Source organism: Anneissia japonica, unplaced genomic scaffold (genome assembly GCF_011630105.1).
Source record: "Anneissia japonica isolate Jap-2015-1 unplaced genomic scaffold, ASM1163010v1 scaffold41793_len627382_cov181, whole genome shotgun sequence".
In the NCBI taxonomy this organism is placed as follows: Eukaryota; Metazoa; Echinodermata; class Crinoidea; order Comatulida; family Comatulidae; genus Anneissia; species Anneissia japonica.
Genome location: NW_022750669.1, coordinates 208,717 through 233,821, shown reverse-complemented (window position 1 = coordinate 233,821; position 25,105 = coordinate 208,717). Strand labels below are relative to the sequence as shown.

The window sequence follows — 25,105 nt, the reverse complement described above, 5'->3', positions numbered from 1 at the left end:
GTTTCATTGGCGAAAAAAGGACAGGCCAACGATCATAAAAATTTCAAATTTCGTCGTGTGTCATTTGATTGTAATGAAAGCATATTGTTCACCCCTGTCGGCCGCAATTTCAGTTGGGGTAAACGTCTTTGTTACGCCTGACTCCGGATAAAGATTCCTCGCAAAACAAACACTTTCTCGAGGGAACTAAGTTAAAACAAAATCCAGCTTTAACGTAGACCTCCCTTACTTTGGTGTCACATTTCGTCCATTCGGCTTCTATTCAAGATCTAATAAAGTCACCGACAGCCAACAAATTATGGCAGTAAATTTGACAGCCATCCGACACATTAATAATGTACGCTGAGCTTCTACTCTGGCCTAGCTTACACAAATCAAAATATTGCTAAGTGTTATTTTAAAACTAGACAACAATAAGCAAATACATTAGCACATTACGAAATAAATCGTGCGCCCCATTGATTCTATGTGAGAATAAAATGCTTCAAATGCACTAAAACTTGGCAGTTTTACTAGTTGTATATATTGCATTTCTAAACAATAGACGTTCGCGACACTTTTGTTCTCAGTTTTCGATGGTATTTAAGACGGCGGAATGTTCCTTCTAGTCGGCATGGACGTGATGGTACGGTGCCATCTGTACTAAACTCCTCATCGACACCAAGTGTAACAGGTTAGGGCATGATTGTGTCTACTTCACCGTTATCCCAAATTATCTTATGTTTTCTGCGAATTTCGGGAGGAAGCGGGGTCTGATCCAAGCAATCAAACTCTCACTTACATGTAAGCCTATAACTATCTATGCATATCTGTGTTTTTAATGAAAGTGTCACGTTTTATAGAAATCCGACTCAATCATGTAAGTCCTCTCCACTGACTTGATTTTATTAGTCGTGTATCTTGCCTAAGGTGCTAATAAAAGCACAGATAAATTTGGTTGTAAATGAAATTAGTAGAAGGGATTATATGTTCAAATATACGAATGAAAGATGAGCAATATCTATATTGTAGGTTTGACCTAGATGTATCATGAGTGTCACACTACTGGTTATTGAACGTAACTCGGCCATTTTCCTAAGGAGTCGAAACTTGAATTACACCATCTGCTAAAGCCAAGTGTAATAAGGTAATGTTTCATCTATCAGCTGCGAATCATCGTCTTATTTTCTTAGTAAACAGAGCCCCACGCGAGAGCCATCACCTCTGTCTTCTGCTTCAAATGTTAACTGTTACATTTTACTAAAATTTCCATACACAAATAAACGAATTCATCTACTTGCAGAGCCTATGGCCTATTTAATATTAATCATGTAACAGCCTTTCGATTAAATACGGTTAGATTTGATAGATTTAGCATAGACAGTAAGTAGGCCTCCGTACCCAGGTACCAGGCCCTGGTATGATGTGCCATCATCATCATTCGACTGCGGTGCTGGCGACCACAGCTTTATGTAGGCCTATTCCTGTCTGTTTGCAGTTAGTTCTTTGATGCCTTCTGGTGATGCCTCTTCTGCGTATGCCATTGGAAGGCACATAATGTACATGACATAAGTTCATAGGCCTATACAGGTTCGCTGTCACCCATGCAAAGTACTTGAGCTTTCTTTTCCAATTCCCGCTGACTGTGTGACAAATATCTGTGATTTTCCCATATATGAGCGTGATGATTTCATATCAGATTACAACCATATATGAATGTGATTATGCCATTCACACCAATATGGAAAGTACAAATAAGTGTCACAAAAAGCTGTGACCAGAACCCGGGAAAACCACGCGTGCTCTGCTTACTAAATAGCGTGAGTCGCTGCGACCCTTGTTGTGCTTGTTTATGGCATATTTTGAAGTTATTTATCACGTTTTATTACAAACACTTAATACAACAATAAAAAGTGCACATAGCTACACAAGTTATTCAGGTTTATTTTTGGTCGTCTGGAAGATATCCAAGTTCTTGTCCAGTGTGTTTGAACCGTTGACCGCCATGATAACGAAGACGTGTGGACGTAATTTTCCATGAGCAAGCACTCTCATAAACCTTGTAATTTTTAACAATTGTAAAATGGGTAATACTATTCTTGGTGGATCAACTTTCGAGAAAAAGTGACGGTGATCCCACTAAACTACAGGCCATAAAATGTGTAAAGACTTTCATAGCACTTCGACGCCCCCTGAAATTTAACCACAATAATGTATTCTACAGTCACGAATAAAATAAATCTAAAAGAACGCTGAATAAGTAAGAAAAAACAGTGGATAGATGTGTTTTGATATACAAAATCGAAAAGTGTATGTATATGATTTGGTAATGATAATAAGGATTCAATAATCAACGTGGCCTATGCGAGATACAGTATTATTCCATATTTCTGCTCAGGTCACGAGAAAACATGTCATACAGAAACGAAAATACAATTCTATACCAGGATATGTTTAATTCCAATAGGCCTATAATTTGTTCCCTTACGCGATGATAAATTCATCAATAACAAAAAATTTCAGCTTCACAGAGATGTCAGTTATATAGTGATGATATTGGCTCCCTGGCGACCAGCAGAAGTATGGCTACAACCTCCAGGGTATTATTGCAATTCAAAACATGGCTATAGATCGTAAAAATCCTCTGGGAAGCGCTGACAGTGTGGTCTACATCATAATAAGATTTTGATAAAATCATGGTGCCATTATATGAATACTAAGGTAGCCCCCCTGATAGTGCTGATTGAACGAGGATGTGCGAACTTTACACCATGTGCATAATGGGTGAAGGGAAATCCTAAACCGATTTTGTGTGTTGGAGGGTAAGCAGACGGTGACTGGTTCTGGCCGACTGGCGGCCTTTTGAAGGGGACTGAGTGAGGACGTTACTAATTAAAAGGCTAATGTAATTGTCGGCCTATTCAGTAAAAACAAACGTAAATATTATTTATGGACGTAGGCCGACGCATCGAATTTTCTTGTATGGTGACATTTAAAAATATCATGGTCCGGTCACACCAGTTAGTCAATAGCATATGATAGATCGTCAACCATAGATCACCATTACGCGTTGTTAATTATGAAAAAGTTCTAATGATAAGAAACCGCACCGGACGGTAAGACCACTTACGCCTGTCTTCTGTGCAAATAGGTCTATCAACGCATGATACTTTTTACGGCGAGGAACTCCGAGTGCGGGAATACAGTGCAACTAGTTTTAAGTTTATTTATTCATAATAATGGGTTTTTTTTAACACAAAAGATGTCTGTATTCGTTTTCTTTTTCCAAATAGTTTGTTCTGTTCGCCAACGAGAAACACTCGAAACGCAAAAAAAAGAGAAGAAAACTCTTAAACGTGCTTAGATGACATCCACAGGTTGAAGTATCCGAAAATAAATGAGTTCGAAATGTCAGTGGACCACAGCAAATAAAATTCCAAGGGGCGCCAATAAAAAGTCTTATAGATAAAAATGTTAATTATTGTTGATGATTTCGTGTATGGGATGAAGAAGGCAATAAGAATAAATCAAACGCGTCGTTGCTCTAAGTTTGTCATCGACAGGAAGTGAATTACGTGTCTTCTTGTAGCAAAAAATACCGATAACAAAAAGAGCTTCATCGTATAAATAATGATATAAGGCCTACTACCACGCGATAGGGGCGACATCAAATAAATGCTATAAATAATAGTGATAGATCGGCCGATATGGGTTAACCTAGGTTCTGATCAGATTGGAAAGAGGATTGATAGGCAAACACAAGTAAAAGGATAAACAAACAGATATACAGACAGACATGCGTGATACAGTGTAGACCTAACTATTAAGACCGTATAATAATATTAATTAGACACAACTTTTTTTTATATATTAAATAGGCCTCTGCCTTGATGGAGATATGGTAAATAATGTTGTCTTATGCCTAATAAAGAATCTGATAGAAATAATAGATGGGGAAGGAGAAACCAGTTAACAATTTTGGTAGACTGTCTCCCGCGGGCATGACTAGAAAGGTGCATAAAAAATAGCAGACGATCTGACACTATCTCCATAAACCACTACACCGAGAACCCATTACTGAGTCTAAAACCTAAATTTCACGCCACTTAAATTTATAACCTTGTATAAATAAAGCTATGCGCGTGTAAAACAATTTGTTTATTTAAAAAATTCTACGACGAATCCTCTGTGGATTGGGGTGCATTATGCAGAACTCTATTGGGTCATGTAAGAACACTTGACCTAGGCCGGGTGAGTGAAGGTTTTGACAGAAAGTCAGGGCGAGTTATGTACGTCTCTTGCCGTAAAAATTAAGTCTGTTTAGCGGGAAGATTGATAGTATTAGTCCTATGATACACTTTAGGACTAGGGAGATAAATGATTAAGGGTCACGCAAAAAGCTCGTTTACTCTAGGTTTACTCAAACCAAGAGGATGAACAACACTCTGCATCATAACTCACAAAACCCATAAAGTACTTTCAGTTTCTGTTCGGCAGTAAAAGTTTCCCAGGAATCAAAGTAAAGTTTTGACACTCTAGCATCAGTTAAATTTCATTTTTCAAAAATGCTTTATGTAGACATAAGCCTATTCGCGGTTGCTATAGACTTACCCAGACCTACATGAACAAAAAACAAACAAAACTGCAGACATGTAGATATATTGTTCCACATACACATAATAATGAATTGATAAATACATAGGCCTAATTAGGAATCGAGGAATTGAAGTTTCAATGATTGCTCTTTATGAGTTGAGTGGAAAGCAAAAGAGGAGCAGAAAGGCCATAGCTCCTGACTTATGGACGATGTGGATTACAGGGTACCGGTATATGAAAGATTTGTCAGGATGGCAGAGAACAGGAGGTGGACAGCCAAACTGCCAGGAGCAAAATGATAGATAGGCCTACGCCTATCCAATAACAGGTACCCTTCAAACAATTAATGTTAAATAAGAAACTGGAAATTAATGTTATATGCTTACATTATGATTGTTTTTTGCCTTTCAAACTTGAAATATTAGATCAAAATATCTGATGAAGTGCCACTTCCACCAACTATAGATGGAAACAAGGGGATTTGTCAGGTATACAGTAGTACACTACAGTAATAAGTAGTATCAGAATTAATCATATCAATATTTGATCAACAGCGTTTAATAGATTACGTCTGCACCTTGAGTGATATTTTCCTTATTTCTAGACTAACATAATTATCAAAAAGTGGATAATGATAACAATCATTACGAAAAATAGTAAATATAGTAAATATGCTATACAGTGCTATAAGGGTGATTTAAATTATTAACACTTTTATGTAAGTTTAGACATGGCATTACTCGCTACATGAGGCATGGTATGATGTCTTCTATTATCGTTTAAAATACCCACTAGCGTCTTGCATACAATTCTAATACGATAAATTTGTATTTACTTTTTTAGTTTATATCCGACGAATTGACTTAGTGGACAATAGCCCTGAACTTCGTAAGCTTAGGCCAACTGTCAACAACATGGAGATCGATAATAGCTGAGGAAGTATCGGGCGACATTACGTCTCACGACACCCTACAGCTTTTCATTCGAAGACGGCTAAACCCCAGCCTGGGTGCTCCCCTTTTATGTGGGTGTATTGGAGCAAGTGATCGGCCTTGTTTGCAACAATTACTTGCTTGCTGAACACGGACGGTTCAGTCACCGGTTTCGACTAACATGCCCCTAAGATATTTGGTAAATCTCAAGAATATGTTATACATGTAAACACATTTCTATTCTTTATGATTGAAACAATTTCTACGCACGGATTATTAAAAGCCATGGCTAAATCACTAGATTGTACTTTACTTTTATAAGGCCTATGACCCAAGTTTGTGATGCCTGTTTCATAGGCCCAAAGGTTAGGTACGGTATCAATCGGCCCACGAACTGGGAAATCCGGTTATAAGATTTGCCAACATAGTCGATCGTTACCAACGGTTCTATTTTCTGAGCCTACAGTACTACGTCGACGACCAACATTATTGTAGGAGAAATTCAGTTTATAGAGAGTGATGATGGATGGGTCCGAATATTTTATGTTTAAAGAACTAAGACAGTGTCTAGTAACAGAAAATGGTGAAATAATTCTGTACCACGACACAACTTATATTGTTTTATAAATACTTTTGTTTTTAGAAAAAATAATCTAAAAAAGTTTTTTTAATGAAATGATTACAGATGCAATTGCCGATTGCAGTTCCATACTGGAACGACATATGCAGAATGAATAATTATTGAATCCTACAATGCCATTAGATACAAAAATGTTACCATAACACAGGACTACCAATTAAATATTGTTGAATTGTTGATATAATATCGTTGTTTGCTAAGTTTAATCCTACGTTTTCTTTTTCTTCTCTCTCCATGTCTCTAACGAAAAGCCACCAAGATCCCCTTGGGAACGATTTCAAATTATGATTATAAATCTTAAATGTGATCCCTTTAAATTCCACTTTTTCTATTCATATCGACCTAACGTAGGTTACCCAGGCTTGTGTTCACATCATGGGTGCATTTGTCACCTCAGGCCATGTGACGGGTTGGAGTGACAAGTGACAAGACATGGAACACGGCACTTGACACAGTTTTGATGTTCACCAGTTGTTGCGTTAAGAGTGATAGTACGGTAGAGGAAAGCTAAAGTGTGTGGCTCTGTCTACGGAAATCTTGGTTAATCCCGTTGATGTTCTGTGCTTGGTGAACCACCAGAAAAAGCCACAGATAGTGACTGTCATCTCTAGATTCCGGAACTCAAATTCGGAAGTATATACTGATAACTTATTATTAGCTAAGTACGGTACTTAAGTAGGGGTGGGATAACATTTTTTTTTCTGAACCATCGGCGTTAACTACACACATCATGTAGTCGGTCTATAATTTACATTAATCTGAATGATGCAAAACTGTACTGGTATATAATTGTGTCAAATATTTTTGAATCATAAGGTAGAAGTTTGTTTAGACCTTTTAAGAAATACTAAAGCTACGCGACGTTCTTGTTCTTTTTAGTTGAATTATTGGTGTACAATGGTGTTAGTGACCTCCGACAGAGTTTATTCCAAACGCAAATACAAGTTTAATTAGACTTGGGATTCTTTGACGGATCCATATTCTTTTACCATGTCAGTAATACAGCTGAGAAACGTCGTCTAGACATCCCTGGCTCCAGAGCAATTTCTTCCATGGGCCATCAACCAAAAAATTGCATCCTTTTTAACAATTTCTGGATTGGTCTTCAGTTAAGTTTAAGACAATGTTAATAGTGTGTACCGCCTCAGGCGCTCCAACAATATCACCATAAAATCGTGTTGGTTTTATTCACTAGCTACAAATCACACTCAATAGAACCATTCCGGTATCCGATTTTGCACAATTCAACTGTTGGTGTTCACAACTTACTGTATTATGCCGCCTTAGGAAAATATAGACAGATTCTTTCAAAATACATGCTTGATGAAGCGTATTACGGGCATTTATTTTCTTAGGCTGATTATTTTGTTCAGGACTGTGACTGAATGGACACCCTTCGTGTACTCACAACTGTACTTGTTCATGACAGTCTTTGTAACAAGATAAATTTTATAGCCAAACCTGGTATTAGGTGTCTGTATGTATTGTTATATTTTAGGAGAAACATGAAAATCCCAGAGTCAATGCGACATCTGGGGGTGTCCACTTTCAAAGAAGTCGATATCACGATACGTGACACTATATGTGTTCCCCGTCCACGTGTCAGTGTTGTGATTATTGCACTTGCAAATGGAACAGTGCCACTAATATTAATATGAACATCAAGTGTGAGTAGACGGTCAAGTCTCTGTCCCGTGTGACTGGACAGCGACATTGTCATGTATGAATGAACTGTGACTGTTTCGGTGAGTTATGTGAACGGACCGTGAGAGAATCTGAACTTTATTTGGTAACTTGATATTCATTTCCTCGATGAATCGATAGACACAAATGCTAAATAAAGGGTAAAAAGGAAGATGGTGAAGAATTAAAGGAAAGCAGTGGAACACAAGAATGGAAATCATGCCATTTCACCTCGGTATAGGCAAAACCAGCTGCACTGATTTCTACTTGCTCAGACTAAATATCTTTAACTTCAATTTAGCCCATTGGTTTAATATCTCGCTATTTAATAAATACGGTACCGTACATATACTAGTTCAAATATTTTATATTATGTATTTCATACATACATAAAACGTTTGAACTAGTATAATTTTATGAAACATGATATGCAGCAGAGAAAATTTACTGTAGATAAAAGCAAGATAATAAATATAAATGTATCTACCTTGATGGTAATCTAGAGTTGTATCCATGCCCTTTCTTTTCCGGGGTCGCCCTTTATGCACTGGTCCCATTCCATTGTAATACGGCGATAAAGTGTTCGTGGAATGGTTCGGGAGAGGGTCATTTGTATAGGGGATCAACCCTAGGGTTCGTTCTCCGTGAAGCATAGTTTCATAATGCATTCGACAGTATACTAGGCAGTCTTTCATGCCGAAATGTTCACCGGTTGTCAGCGTCCTATTGCATAAAGCACATGAGAAACAGGCTAAGTGGTAGACAAGGTCACGGGCCCGCATCACCATTTCGCCCGACGGTATCCCCATATTACATCGGCTGCACCTCTTCGAAGAAAATCTCCTGATGGATAAATATTAAAACAAAATAAAGTTAGCAAAGGGGGTACATTGAATAATAACGGTAGAACAACACAATGAAACCACATCTTATACAGGGGACTAACGTAAAATAGCGATAACTATCATAGAGCAATGGCTATAGTATTTAAAATATAATTATTACTTATTTTGATAGAGTATGCCCATTCAGGCCAATATTATTGTAAGCATTATCTCCTCACCGTGTGACTCGGTGCCTAGGCATATCGAGGTCAAGGTCTATATGCGTTTGATTTGTGTTGGCTATACAGTAATTAAGAAAAAAGAAATAAGGAGAAGAAATTGTTGATAAGTACAGTATTTTTTCAACAAAAAAAAATCGCTTTTGCTTAAAAAACTTCAAAGGGAAAAGTGTAGGCCTATCTCAAAAAAAAAACAAAAAAACCAAACAAAAACCACGCGATCACTGATGTTCGTCGGTACGGTACCATGGAGGAACTAATTTATTTTCTCCGATAATAGGCATGGCATGGATTTGAGTAACCACAGAGATTGTATATAGGCCTAATATACTAATAATAGCCTAATAATAATAATAATAATAATAATAATAATAATAATAATAATAATAATAATAATAATAATAATAATAATAATAATAATAATACGAACTTAGTAATTCGCCAATTCCAAAGAACAATGATCAAAGGCGCAGTGTACGATAAAACTAGTTGTTAAATAAATAAATTATTTTTAGGCCTATGAGGAATTGATTTTGCTATATTAATTGTTTCAGACATCATTTTTTGGCGTATTTCTTTCAAACTCCCTTAACATCAAGCTGTAGGGCATTATGAGTTTAACTGTAGTGTAACAAAAGTTTTAATGACGTAAAATGGAGGTCATTGCTGGTAAACTGGCGATTGACAAATCGACGAACAAATTTACAATTAACTTTTGTTGAACTCATGAAGCAGGTGCAGGAGAGGATGATTCCCCGACGAGGAGCCCATTCAATCTGACGCGTATTGCTAGGGACCCCAGGTTAACATGATGTTAACATAAAATGTTATTGGCTCTCAAAGAGAGAATTGTTTTTAGCTGACAAGTCAGTGAGCAACAACAATACCGCCCATATAAATCACATAGACTGTCATAGAGAATTAAACTCATGTATTACGATTTGTGTAGGCCGTGGTAACATTCAGCCCGACAAACCCGAGCCCGGTGCTTGACGGCTATTGGCCGCTGCATACGACAGACACCTGTAGGCCTACGGCTCACAACGTTTAGCCAGATGCGACCTAGCGACGGGGTGGAGTGTAAGGGGCATGTGAACAATAAATAATGCAACTCATCTTGTTCCACACACAAAGCATAACGTTCATTATTTCGCGGATACTATTTTAGTACCTGTGATTATTTGTACACACGACGGTCCGGCATTTAAGATAAAATCTCAATAGGTAACTGACCAGCAGATGTTTCGATAGCTAGTTTTGTTCTCATAAAATAATAATAATCATGTGAAATATGACTTCGCGTGAATAATTTGAAAAGAAGTATATTATATTGCACCGTCTGACGAAATGAGAAATGGTGGTATTTATGATGGACCAATTAGACAGTTAAGTTGAATCTGGCCAACTTTGAAAATATCGTATCGTGCAAGAGACGTATCGTGTCAAACTTAGCGACGGGGCTGGTGTTCGTGAGACAGTTTCATATTTATATTAACACACATTATATCTTCAAACTTTAGCCCGACAGACGAAAGATTTTAAACAGTTTAGCAAAATCAAATGTTACGCAAGTATAATGGCGACGAGATGAAAGTAATAAACTATACGTATGTCTGTTGTGAACCAATTTACATCTCCCTGATTATGCTGTACCTATAATAATGCTCGGTTGATCAGATCCCCTAACAAACATTAGGCATATAGTTGCTTTTAAAGAAGATATATGGCTCGGTAATTGTTGGGGGTAGGTCAATACAAATCATTGTTTGTGTGGTCTGTAAAGAAATTAACGCGCACGAAGGCCACTAAAACGATCTAATACTATTTTTATGAGTCCATTGAGTCGGTCAAAACGGTGACCATTGATGGACAAGCGGTTAATATAAAGAGCACATCGGTATGTAACTTACCCGTGTTCATGACAATCTAACGACTCGCGCTAATCAGTTCACAACTGCTAACGTTTAAATGTGTTCGTATCGATATATTAACAACAATAACAATAGAAATGATTTTTCATTCTATTGTTTATATATTAATGGAATAAATAATGTATACATACATTTAAATAATAATAATAATAATAACAATAATAATAATATAGCCCTATACTTGCCCCCAATAATAATATTGACGATGATGATCGATGATGATCTTATATAACATTATGAGGATGATGACGTTTAAATATGCTTACAAAATGAATTTTTGGGAAGGTTTTAAATTTGCTTGATAATGATTCTTATAGGCCTTGATAGGCCTAATATGTATGTATGATGATGACGATGAGGATGATCATAATGATGATGATGATAATTAGTTTGATGATGATAATGTTTAACTATTCTTACAACGTGAATTTTGGGCAGGATTTGAAAATTCGTTTTTTATTGTTAGTCCATTTGTTTTCTAGTTTTACCATTTTACTGACCTCAGCCCCACCATGGCTGGGGCTGAGGCTGTCTCTTATACACATCTAGATGTGTATAAGAGACAGCGCCTATGGTTCCGGTGGTGGAACAAGTCTTCTCTGATAAGGACTCTAAACCGTAGGTCCAGTGTACACCTGTCTCTTATACACATCTAGATGTGTATAAGAGACAGTTACCAAACTGAGGAATAATTACCTGTAATAATCTTCTTTACAATATATGTTGCCGTCACGCGCAAAACAGGTGAGTTGGTCGTCTAGCCTTAGTTTACACTCTGTGCACCGTAAGCATTCCGTATGCCACTGTTTGTCGGCGGCAAGGAGGTAGTACCGGTCCGTGATGCGACCGCGGCAACCAGCGCACTCACTGCAAGGTTTGTTGTCGATATTCAAAATAGGCATTGTCTATAAGATAAGAAAGTAAGCAAAATGTTCTTTTATATTATTATAAACGTATAATGTTATCTGAAAATAAATTGTATTTTCAAAATCATTAACGATACCAGAATCTGTAGGCATAACAGTTCAGTGTAGGAACCCATCCAGTGAAAAAAGTACCGTAACAATTACATACAAATCTGTGATTTTGATTGTAGGCCTACGGTTGTGGTTTTCTGGTTGGCTGGTTATTTAGCAGATTGATTGATTGGCTGATTGATTGATTGATTTTTGATAAAATTATTGGTTGATTTAATGATTGCCATTTCAAAGTAATTGTCAATAATAGTAGAAAAGGTATGTGGTGCAATGAATTGGATACATGTAAATATTGTAAATGAGCGGAAACATGTATAGCAGTAGACAATTGTATATTTCTGAAAACAAATCTGACCCAACTCTTATTGATAATATCACAATGTTGTGATTTTATTAACTGCGAAAGGTGTCTGCAAATTGTGAGAAAACATTACCAATTTCGTTACGATCAGATCGTATACAATTAGATTATACTTCTCGAGATTATGTTGTAAGTATATTATTTTGACAGCCTTTAGGCCTATATAATATAATTCACATCGGTATCGGCGGACAGATATTCGTTGGGCATGCGTAGCTGTGTCAACAATAACGTCAGCTGCAGCACACCTGAGGGTGCATTTGGAGGCCCATGTCACCCAAAGCGACTTAACTGAAGATATTCAAGTATATGAATTGAGTCGAGAATCGGACAGGAAAATAGTGATTCCCGGAGTTTGGCTGTATGTTACCAGGTGTATTGCTAATTCATACCACAACATACAAGGAGCTCGAGGTGAATTTTAAACTCGGCAAAAATAAAACGATTTAATGGAGGCCTTTTGTTTTAAGGCGGCACCGATGTCCATCAACCTATGGCCAACGATGGCCACCGCCGCTGTCCACCGACGTCACGACACAAACGCAATCGCATCTGAACCACGAATATTTTTTTTTAATTTTTATTTTTGGGTTATTTTGCCTTGTTCTACATCTTTTGTGAAAGTGTTCAGATCTTTCTGAATAAAATCAAATCAAACTAAACAATGCATGGAAATGACTAAAGCTATAATCTGTTTCTGTTGTGAACAATTTTCGTTACACCTTGTATAATGAAGTATAAAAGTACAAGCACCATAAACAAGGGGATGTTTGGCCGACCTCACCCAGTGATCTTTGCGGAGGATACAACTGTTACAGTGAAGTAAGAGGATGCTTGGCTTACATGTGACTGTTGAAGATGATACAACAGTTACAATGTAAAGAACCTTCAATTGTATTTACTATCATTTGATGTTTCCGTTCGGCTAATATTTTCTGCACTCTCCCAGCCAAACATTGAATATTAGTACAGCCACGTCCTTGCTGGCGATTATTTGAACACAAAACTCCTCCTTCTAACGTTCAGAACAATATAGACAAGTCAACCACATGCTGGGTCCAGGGAGAAGTGAAGTACTTGGCATTGGCCAGTCTTAGTGTGTTTGTTCTAATCTCTTCACTCGAAACATGAAGTACCCTAATCCTCCTCTGTACCCTAAAAAAAAAATCCGAATTCTTCTCAGGTAGGCCAGGTAGACCGAATAATATAATGATAACTGCAGATTTAACGATAACAGGGTCACTATCTTGTATCGTACGGTGCAGATTACATCTTACTTAAGACCAAGCACCACCTATATAACAGCGACTTTAAACACATAGTACAGAGATGGTCGGATTGGTCAAAATCATTCATATGTAGGAGGCCTCATCTCAATTCTCGATATCTGTTGGCCCGAAATCAGCACCATATCCTAGTCCAGACTGTCAAATTTTATTTGATGAAAACATGTGACATGCCTAAATATGGTCATGATGACATCATAATTATGCCCATATATAGGTATTACTCTTACAGTATGTGCATACGACAGCTGTCAAAGAATGTTTGATCACATTGGATAGTGCGGACAAAGCCTAAGTTAAAATACAGCCTGTCTGTCGCAAGCAGGTTGGCGGAAACTTGTTCACTTGCTAATAGGCCATGTATAAAGTTGAGATTGTTGATATCAGAGAAAAAATGTAAAACGGGTTGTATTATTGAATAAACATACAAATATATAAATGAGCACGAACAGGCTCTAACAATGTCGTAACAATATCAATATTCACTTAACCAGCTCTGAATTAGCCTACGCCTCGGGCATTATAATAGTGATCGTTTTCTTAGGCCAATTCTTTGAGAGGATCAAGTCAGGTTGGCGCACGGCAGGGTGCAGTGATTGTTTTGTTTACCCATCTAAAAGAATTCAATTTGATTTGAATACTGTGGAAGTTTCTAAACTAAACAATAAAGTCTTGAAAACAACGCTATTTCTAAATTCATTCATTAAATGTACTTGGACGAATTGAAATTATCCATGTATATACATACATACATACATACATACACTATGCATACTATACTATATACATTATATATATATATATAGGCATATATATATCTATATATATATATAGATTATATATACAGTAGTACATATATATAGGCATACTGTATAAGGTACCGTATGGTAATGGTAATGGTTGGAGAATTATCCTATATACAGTACCGTATATATATTTGTGTATATGATATTAACGATGATATAATATGATATAATAACATAACTTACCGGTAGTTAAATATACATTAATTTAAAACAAATTGGTGGTGGCAATATCACCAATAATAATTCCACAGATAAAAATAAACAGCATAAGAAAAATGTTCGATGGGGATCACTTCGCTGCATTGATTTATCTCGTCTAGAGACCAAACCAGCACAATCATGATTAGAACGTTTTTTAGTGGCCAAAACACTTAACAACAAGCACATCCGCCAACAGTTTTAAGAGTCCCTTTTTTCTAACACACTTGTTGTCTTTATAAAGCAGTCCAGAGCTTAGAATAACATGGTGTAAATACCGTAACTAAATAAGAATGTCACGGTGACATGGGCTTATGATTAGGATGTCTTCACCCTGACCTGTCGTTGTCACGTGAACAAAAGACGAGAACAATACACATTAATTAAAGAGTGCATGCTAAATGCTCTATATATAAGTTCTACTTCAGTGAAAACATGGAAAATACGAATAAAATTTAAAAAGATTGTGGACATAATAATAATAATTCATTACGCGGTTAAAAGATATACTTTTCCTCATTTCGTGACCAAAAAGTTGTACCCTTGGGGCGTCCCAAAGGAGGGGTTCTGCTGTATTTATATTCTTTCAAGTGTTGTGACCGTCGTTATTCTTCCAACCTTAGTCAGCCAATGTCATTCTTTTAGATGGACGATGTAAATGTAACAATAAGTAGGCCTAACAACAAGAATCTTAAAACTAAATTACAATTAGTGACTCATCTGTATACTATAGGCCTAGATAGTGATAAAAAAGAAAAGTTATAAAAAGAAGAGCAATAAAAACGATCGAGTAAGAGAGGAGTTTTTGCTGAATGTCTAAACTTTATTTGCCGAGGCGACACTGTCAATGCCAGTTCGCGCCAAGCGTAATCCCTCTATCCGGATAGCTGAAGGCTAGCTGGATACTTGCTGTAGTTTTGTTGTGATGACGTATGAACAGTAAATATCCTCAATGTTCTGCCCCCATTAAATACTGTATCCTGGCTTCAGCTCAGATTTCTGTTACACTTCTGACTTTAAATAGGGGCCTATATTCTTCCTAACATAGCGTTTCATTTTATCCCTTTTCTTGTTTTATTCCCATGAATATTAATTGTTTTCTTAAATTCATTGCAATAGGCCTATTTGCATATTGATCTTACATATTTATAATTAAACAGATTTTTTATAATCACTATTAATTGCTTTAATAATTTTAATTATTAGTCTCTTCATAATTTATTTTTATGCCTATAACTATTGGTTATTTGGTGACATGCAACTCTTCATAATAATACTTAGGAATAGGCCTAATGATTCTGGGTCAATAACGAAACTTTATATTTATTCAACATTATATGCATTTGGAAGTTCAACAAAATGAATTAAATGTATACAGTCCTAAATAAATAATTGATGATGATACAGCCATATTTTAGCTTACAATAATCTTAAGTAATATAACTTTTTTTTAATGATTACTTATTTCAAACTGATTAACAAAAATACATCCCAATGTACAGTAACATAATAAAAGCCTATGTATGTTCCTGAATTCCTGATGTATGAAGTAAAAGAAATTTAATAGTTTACTGAATGTGGCAGTTATGACCCCACAAGCTCAAAGAGCTGAAAATATGAGCAGGTACTGTAGTATTATCTTACCATCCTCTACCACCCACTGTAGAACTAAAATAAAAACATAAAAATACCGCTCGAAAGACAGATTGGCATGAAGATGTAGGTATACTACATGGTAAACGATTACATATCACATAGGCTATCCTATGAAGGACTTGAGCGTATGGATACGATGCTTTTTCTATCAGAATATACCGTACAGGCTTAATACTATTATTATGATTTAGGCCTATTGCTATTGTTAATCAATTAATGTATTTATATATTTATTATGTCATTATATAAATATATATATATATATATATATGCCTACATTACTTGTATAGCGCACATATATTTGAAGAAATGCTAAAGGAGCTTTCGAAAATAGAGAACTATTATTCTTATTATTGTTTAGTCACATGATTATAATTATGATAATTATTATTATTATATTATTACAGTATTATTATTATTTATTATTATTTTTATTTATTAATTATTATTATTATTATTATTATTATTATTATTATTATTATAAAAATGTAGTATTATAGGCCTGAAATCAAAGTGACGCGGTCGTTAACATGTCAGGAAATAAACGTAGGCCTAATCAGAATTTCGATCGTCTTAGAAGTTTCGTTTTCTACGATAATAATATTGACAAATTACCCGGTTTAAAAAGTAATTGAAAGTAACATGTGAAAGATGCCGCGGTTTATATTTAGACTTATTTTTGTCGATTTTCTCTCGGTTTAGGCAACATAATCCTCTTCAAAATGTGTGAAGAGGCGTCATCGACAACCGGCATCAAACGCACAAGCTAAAGGGAAAGCGATCAGACTGCCGTCCCCCATCTAATTTAGTATGGCCTGTTCAGGAAAATAGTACAGGTATTAACATTTCCTTAACTATCATACCTTATCTTTTTGCTCTTTATTCGTGCAAAAAAAAAATCTTGATTTTCATGTGGAAAACCATATAGACTTCGGCCTAGGCCTATATAAATTCGGAGGAACGGTAGTGCGTAATATTTCTTCCTCACGAACTACTTAATCAGTACGAAACTCGTTCGGCACATTATGGTCAAAAGAAAAAGCTATCAAATCTAGGTGGGTGCCATCGCATCAACCCAGACCATCTGACACGGTTACGAAAGGCCTAAGGTGTCGTAAACTACTGGCATAAAAAAAATCAACGCTGTCCCTTGGGACGAGTAACGATAATAAAATGATCGCAAATATGATGTAGTCTAATTCAAGATATACTATAATTTAATCTTTCAATTTCCTCTGCAATACACTGCTCGTTAAACTTGTGGATTTAAGATAATCAAGTAAAATAAATGGCGGATGATCAGGTTAAGCTTGATATACAGCCTAAACTAAAAGTATGCTTGCTTTCAAAACGGTTACAAAGAGATCTAATTTATTATTTATTTGTTCTGTAATCAGAATGGTTTGCTCAGTTACACATTTCTGTTCTCCCAAGGGTCCTATACATGCCTACTGTTATTAGGATGTGATGTGAGTTAATTGGTAATATACACACAACCCCATCTCGAGATGACTATGACAACTCTTCCGATAGATAGTTTTTTTTTTAGGTAGGCCTGTTATCAGTCTTAATTGACTGACATAAAACCATAAAAACTAACGGGGTTTGGACTAGAGAAAGAGATCAAATTGCTCTGTGTACTCATTGGCTAATATAGAACCAAATTGACAGAACTTAAACAGAGATTAATGCCAATTATGCTCTACACTGGATTTGGATTTCCAATATAGGGTTCTTCTGGTGGAATATATAGGCCTACCAAGTTACCGTACCACTCCCTAAATAAATTTCGTAACATACTTCAAAGGATTACATAAAGCATAAACATCAATATAATACTAACTAAATTTTAATCCGAATAACAGACATATGATAGACACCCTCCTCTAGAAGGGGCACTGCTCTCGGATACAAGTCGTCAAAAGCGTAAGCTTTGCAGGAAGAAATTTTATCTTCATCGGAAATAAACTTTACTTCTGTTTACGACTAGATTGGATTATTTATCCAAAGAGATATCACACCTCGTACCCATATGATCATATTTTGATGGCTAAAATGGACAGAATCACGAAGGTTAAAGTGATTCGATCCATAGTTATTATCATATTTAGTGGCTCGTTATATCATTTTTAAATATTTGTTTCTATTAAATCGTTACTGTACCGACATTTGTTTTTAACATATAAACATAATATTTGTTCAAGAATTAGCCTATATGCCGTACATCGATTTAAAGAGATGGACCCACTAAATCGTGAAAAACACAGAACTGATTTCATGTTCTTAAAAATAAAAACCAAGCCCGAGAAACAACAGGCAATTTTTTGATAGGCCAAATACAGTAGGTCTACTTTATGAGAGGACAATGATATTTATAATAGTCAGATGCACTTCAATGCCCATGCCTTGTTCACGATTAAGAATTTAGATATAGGCCTAATACATCCCTGATACTAATACTACTCTAGGGACGTTTTAGTAAGATCAGTGATTTTATAATACTGTAGTTTTATATGTACAATTCATACCAACTATACGCTTTATTTTGGATTTAGGAGAGGTAGAAAATGCTAATAATATGACGATTCATTAATAGCTTACCCTGAGTATTTTTCGATGAAGTATTAAGAAAAATTATAAATTCTACAGTAAGTGTCGTAAATAAACACAGTAACTTAACTACGATATAACCTACGACTGTTAAGACCATGTAAGGTTTGTTGTTAACTCATCGCCATTATCGTCAAGGTAATATCCACACCGCTCTACATAAAACTGGTCATTAAAATAAACATCCTCGGGAAATATATAGAACCAAGAAAAGAACTAGACATGTTTAAGACTCCACAAATGTTCGGTTTAATTTTATAGTCGCATCTAACTCGGGACGGGACTTCTATTTATTCTGAAGGTCGGGCTAACGTTCAAAATGTTTCCGATATGAAAACCAAAATATATCGCTGGACTGGAAACCTACTTCACTAAAAATAAATAACCCTAACTTACCAGTAAGAAGTTCATCTCTGGGGTTTCACACACATAGATGAGTCGATAGTTTAAGAATTATACTGTAAAACAGGCTAGTGTTGTTTTCAAGCCTCTCCAACGAATGACAACATTGAGGTCTGACGAAGTTTATTTTAAAGGCCTACAATCTCTAAAGTCAGAGGCACATTAATTGACATTAGCTTCAAGTGCTTCACCAAACTTTAAAATGACCGTAATGCCACCAACATTTAACGCAAATCAACCTATAATATAAAACTATCATAAACACTTATGTTTAATGAATTCGAATTGATCTCTCGCGATGAGAACGGCTACAAGGTCTTCGTTTATATAGATAGTTATGAACCTTGATTAATTCAAATGGTCTGGCTAGGTTTCTAAAGTGCTCTTATGTTATATAAGGATAGCCTTCATAATTAACTTACTACGTTTTTGCCTTTAAAATGCATCAAGTCCTTATTCAGTATAAATGATGGCATGATTGCTAGGTAAACCTGAATGAGACCTAATGTCTTGAACCAGATGAGGTTATATTGGATCAGCTCCCGATATAGTATTGTGTGATTATCCTATTAGATGCTATTAAAATATTTATATGCCTTTTTCAGTAAATCATACAACATAATTGATTAATTATTATAATTTGGTTTATAGTTATAATAATAGTATTGAGTAGGCCTATCTTTTGTACCATTTTATGCCTATTTATTTTGTGATGTGAGTGTATGATCTGATGCGGTATACACATTACCAGGAATAGACCTAGTAACAACAATAATTCCAGGCTACATGTTTAGCTTCTCAACAAGAAACCCAATAGGCCTAAAAGTTTATTGTCACGATGGCCGTGTATAATCATACTTTTTTGCAAATTTGATGTCTCGGTAATTGTAGATTTGGGTGATTTGGTTTTTTTTTTAATTGTTGAATACAAAATAATTGTTTAATCATTATTTTCCGTGTAAAATTACCGTAAAGTAGTACAAGAAATGCATTATCAAAAAAATGATACTATCACAGTATAGGCATTATGCCTTTTACACAAATTATAGGCCTTTAAAATAGACCCAGGGCCTAGCTATACGTCATGTCGTGTCCAGAACTATAGCAAATAGCCTACTTTAATTAGAAACTGGAAATGCGGTGTTGCTTAGTTTTTATAAAATCAGCTGTAATTAATACACCACAAAACTGAATATTCCCGGGCCGATGTTAAATCAAGAGGTCGATCTGCGGTTTTCCTAAAACGTTTAAGTTATTTTTGCAACATGTCAAAAAGAAAACTCCCCAAGATGATGTAGTAATATAGGCACGATTCGATTTTATAAGACACCGAACATTTGTTACTGCTAATTATATAAAAAATAACGAATAATTTATATAAAAAATACCGTACCTGTCTCATTTGTGAAATAAAAATATTTTAAGTGCATTGAGAATGAAGTACAGTACTGAATATAACAGGATGCATTTCATTGTGTGGGAACGTATACCCACTATGCCTACCAGAGTAAGGGTTATGCCTTATTGTTTCATATTTCTAACTATAGACTACTAATTCCATTGTAATAAAAAAAAAAAGTTAAATCATAATCATAATTACGTACCATAACACTGTTGTTAGCGGTTAACTTTGGAGTTGAGGGACTGCGCATACAACAACTGCTCACATGGGGAGTGGGCAGACCACTGTCCATTCCCATCACCGGTCTTAAGGGTGACCAAAGAGTTCCTCAAACAACTGATTCAAAGATGATTTGGTTAGCTTATCGAGTTGGCCTCAATATAAATATCCAGTGGGTGGGTGCTTGTTGAGTCTCCGCGATTTGAGTCCTGTGTAGTGGGATGGGAGGACCTGCTAGGGAACTGAGTCGTAATCGCTTCGTCGGTCAGAGTTTGTAAGAGTCTTCGTCGGTCACAGTTTGTAAGAGTTACTCATCCAGAGATCTGAAACTCTTAATACCCAATGTTTGAATGACAGTTCGGCAACAACGAACCGCCTACCACGGCCTCTGATTGGCTAACAGTGTCCTCACCGCTCGTGAGTTGTGAGACAGTAGTACAATACATCGTCTTCTGATCGCAACCATTCAATTAACCCATTGAATTTGGACGTCTGTTATTTAAGCAGTCACTTCAGTTGTAGTAATATTAACAACAAAACAGGAATGTACAGATATGCTTGTATTGCTGTAAGAGTTCCAAAGCCTATCCCACATCAAGCTAGTATTGGCCTTAACACCCATCTATGCTGATGCTAACGAACCCACAAAATACAGAGCACAGATTATTTCAGCTCCAGTAGGCCCGAAAAACGTGTTCACTGGATGATACAAGACGGTGTTGTACAAAACCATAGACGCAGAAAAATAGAATAGTGTAGGTTGAAAAAAATAAACACAAACACTAAATTCAAACAAGAGTCCCATTCTATCAAACACTTACGAACAAGGGTGTCATGTATCAGTGAAAATATAACAACCAAATGAGGTAACGAAAAACATTTCCTATTTTTTTAAAAACAAATATTTTTCAAAAGAGTAGCAAATGTCTGTTTCCGTTGCCGACGCGGGTCCGTGTATCAGATGTCATATACTTTTCTTCTAAGTAAATGTACTAATGAAATGGCATTTTTCAAGGTGAAGATTTTGTCTAAAAATATTGATGCAAGGGTCGGATATAACAAACAACGTGTTAATTGTCAAGGAACACATTGTTCTTGTCAAGTTTTACGTTTGCGGTTGTGCGAATTGAGTAACGGAAAACAATGCTTGTAACACTTTTTGAAGATTACAAAACGGATAGGTCTGCTACCAGTAGGTGTTCTCACACGCTTACCCATCAACACGAAATTATTTAGTCGAACCATGGGAGGAACTGTGAGTAGGGCGCAGGGATCAGTGCGATACTGATAGGCTTTTAGGGAAATATATGCATGCCGAGATTATTAAATGAAATATAAGATACAATTATATTTTATTGTTTGAATAAACACAATTCTGACAAGAGAATGAAATATCGATAACGGTACTGTGTAGAAATAATTATTTGATTATTAGGCCTATTGTAGCCTTTATAAATTGAATTATTAAAAAGGTTCTATAGGCCTATAATTTATCTATCAGTCTAGATTACAAAGCATTTTCCCGGTTCAGTATCCCGCTATCATTACCGTACTATGGAAATAGGCCATCGAAGAAACAATAAAAAGCAAAGTTCATCATGCTTTCCCTTTGTGACAGTTAAAGATGTAACTATCAGTCAAAACGACAGGAATATACCTTAAAAGAAATTCAAATAAAATTTTGAATAACTCTCTTGAAAGATCGAATAAATTATTAGGCCAACAAGAAACATATCGAAAAACGCCTAGGCCTAGAATTATTACCGTTTTATTATTATTATCATCATTATTATATTATTATTAATGATAACAATATTATTTTACTGTAAATGGTATGTTGTTATAATCGTTACAATTTATCACAGTACAATTGTATAGCTACGTATATTTCTTATAATTATTAATATAAGTATTAGGCCTATAGACCTAATTATGTTTATAAAAATACATAGCGATGTGAAACCAAGTGTAAACGTGCCAGGCCTCCTAAAAAAGTATCATCATAATCAGCATCATCATTATGATGATTATCACCATCATCTTCGTTATTATTACTGTATTATTATTATTATTATTATTATTATTATTATTATTATTGTAAGGTCTCTTATGACAATTTCATTAAAAAGCAACAGTGCGTGTTGTATATTATTATTAATGGTAACAATTTTATTATTTTATTGTAATTGTTATGTTATTATTGTTACTAATAGGCCTATCAGAGTAAAATGTTATAGTTCATTATAATATTTATTAATATAATTATTATAATTACCATTTTAAAAGTACATTCTAAAAGTTCTTACAGTAGGCATAACTGGTTTTTTTTAAAATAATATTAATTATGCCTATATATACATATATATATACTATATACATATTTATATAGGCATATATATATATATTTATACCTCCTGCTACCGGTAGATCATATTTTTTGTATTTTTATACTCTAGATGAGGTGTGTGCTTTTTTCTGTAATGTATTTTAAGAATCTTTGAAACGATCACTACAACACAAGATTTTCTCTCAATAATTAGGCCTATATATTTAGTACTAATTGTTTATCAGCAATTAAACGTTTTCCAGGATATTTTACTAGGGTGTGCAATTTTGGCATAAACTTCGTATTAATCTTAAAACTAAGCTTACACAAGCTGTTTTAAGCCGCGGGCACATAGGCCTACACTTTGCTAACGCATTTGGCGCTTTCGTAAACCCGCCGTCCCGGCACTGAGCCACCGTGCTAAATATTATATAGTTTCTATGCATGCGCTAGAATTGTGTGTCCCACAAACGCGATGACATTGAGAATGTAAGGCGTATAATAGAGGCGGGCGCTAATGGATCATTTTTAGTGACGATCCACTCAGACCGACAATCAGAACGGCGTCGCGTCATTGGAATCGTCGGCCAACGTCCGCACAATCGTCGTACGATGTACCGGTAGTGTGTGCCTAGCTTTGAATACAGCCTAAAAATGTCTCTAGTCTTTATGCTACTTAACTTCCATTGCCGTCCACTTCCTAGTCTAATATTGTATGTGATCTTCAGAGTTTTTATTGTATATTTACCAATTCATTATTCCATATTTATATTCAGCTTTATTCTAGGATTTTATATATCTTGTATAATTTTTACTTCTTTATTAGGCCTATTATGAATGTGTACTATTTTTCAAATCTGTTAAAGGTGGTTATACCTTTAGACCTAATTTCTGTTAGTTCATTGGAAGAACTTACGATAGCCTTCCATGCTATCACCTATGTTATTTGGTTTATAATTGTCTATATTATTTCATGTTAAGATTTCATAGAAAATTTGATTTTAATTAATTGTCGTTTTTTGTTTTTTTTTATTGTTTGTTTGGTTTTTTTTGGGGTTTTTTTTTATTGTTTGTTTGGTTTTTTTTGGGTTTTTTTTTTTTTTTTTGTCTTTACATGAACGCTTCTCGATGTTAATTTCAATGACAATAATAGTACCTGACTACGAATCACGTAATGTAGGCCTACCTCATCCTTCCCCTTGATACGGTTTTGGTACCATAAACTTCGTCGTTGCGTTTCTATATCATCATCATCATCATCATAAAAATCATGGCCTACTCATAATTATTTCGAACCTCCAAAATCAAAATGTTGTTCGATAGCGATCAATCATAAATTTTTTAATTGTTTTTATTTCTATGTATACTGGTCTATTTTACAGAGTTGATATCCGGCGCACGCCGAAGTGTGAATTACATAACGATCGGCATCGGTTACTTTATAGCACGCGACAACGTAATAGGCCTAGATACGAATGATGGGCCTATCTCCACGCGACAAACCATTGTGTCGAGTGACTACTTAATACAAGTGGATAATTAAGTGGCTCATTAATCAAGCCAATTAAGGGTCAGATGACTGATTGACGACTTGAAAAATGATTGGCCCACTGGGGATCCGTAGACCGCCTTACCTTACCTTTGCTACCATTTATTTTTATTATCGCCTAACAATAACAACAAATTGTACTTCAGAATCAAGTAGTAAATAGATAAGAATAGAAAATAAATTTGCCTACAATCAGTTAGGCCTCTGCACTGAATCAACTTTTACTAGTGGCCTTACTGCCAGGTTCCGGAGGAAAACATTTTTTTTAAGACACAAAAGCTTATTTGACAAAAAAAAAACAAAAAGAAAAAAAAAAAAAAACTTGTGAGCTGTTAATGAGATACAAATTAATTGAATATTTAAAAACTGGGGTGAAAGGTGGAAAAAGGAGAGGTTATGCCCCTCATTTTCCCAGAATTTAAATATTCAAAAATCTGTATCATTGACTGCTTCCAAATGTTTCGCCTTGCTTTAAGAGAAAACAATTAT

At 35.4% G+C, this 25,105-nt stretch overlaps 1 protein-coding gene across 3 annotated transcripts in view; it reads right to left on the bottom strand.

Annotated features, from left to right (window-relative positions):
- LOC117121455 (LIM/homeobox protein Lhx9-like) overlaps nucleotides 1-21,064 on the bottom strand; it is a 38,358-nt gene extending 17,294 nt beyond the window's left edge. Inside the window, exons 1-3 of one of the 3 annotated variants that reach the window (XM_033266668.1) lie at nucleotides 20,725-21,064; nucleotides 11,521-11,729; nucleotides 8,318-8,673 (exon numbers count right to left, since the gene is read on the bottom strand). In XM_033266668.1, coding sequence (XP_033122559.1) covers nucleotides 8,318-8,673; nucleotides 11,521-11,729; nucleotides 20,725-20,820 — 661 coding nt within the window. In that variant the 5' untranslated portion in view covers nucleotides 20,821-21,064. Of the gene's footprint in view, nucleotides 1-8,317; nucleotides 8,674-11,520; nucleotides 11,730-14,437; nucleotides 14,691-19,114; nucleotides 19,195-20,724 lie in introns of those variants that run through there. The other 2 variants (XM_033266669.1, XM_033266670.1) reach the window with 2 other exon arrangements.
- Between the last annotated feature and the right edge of the window lie 4,041 nt (nucleotides 21,065-25,105).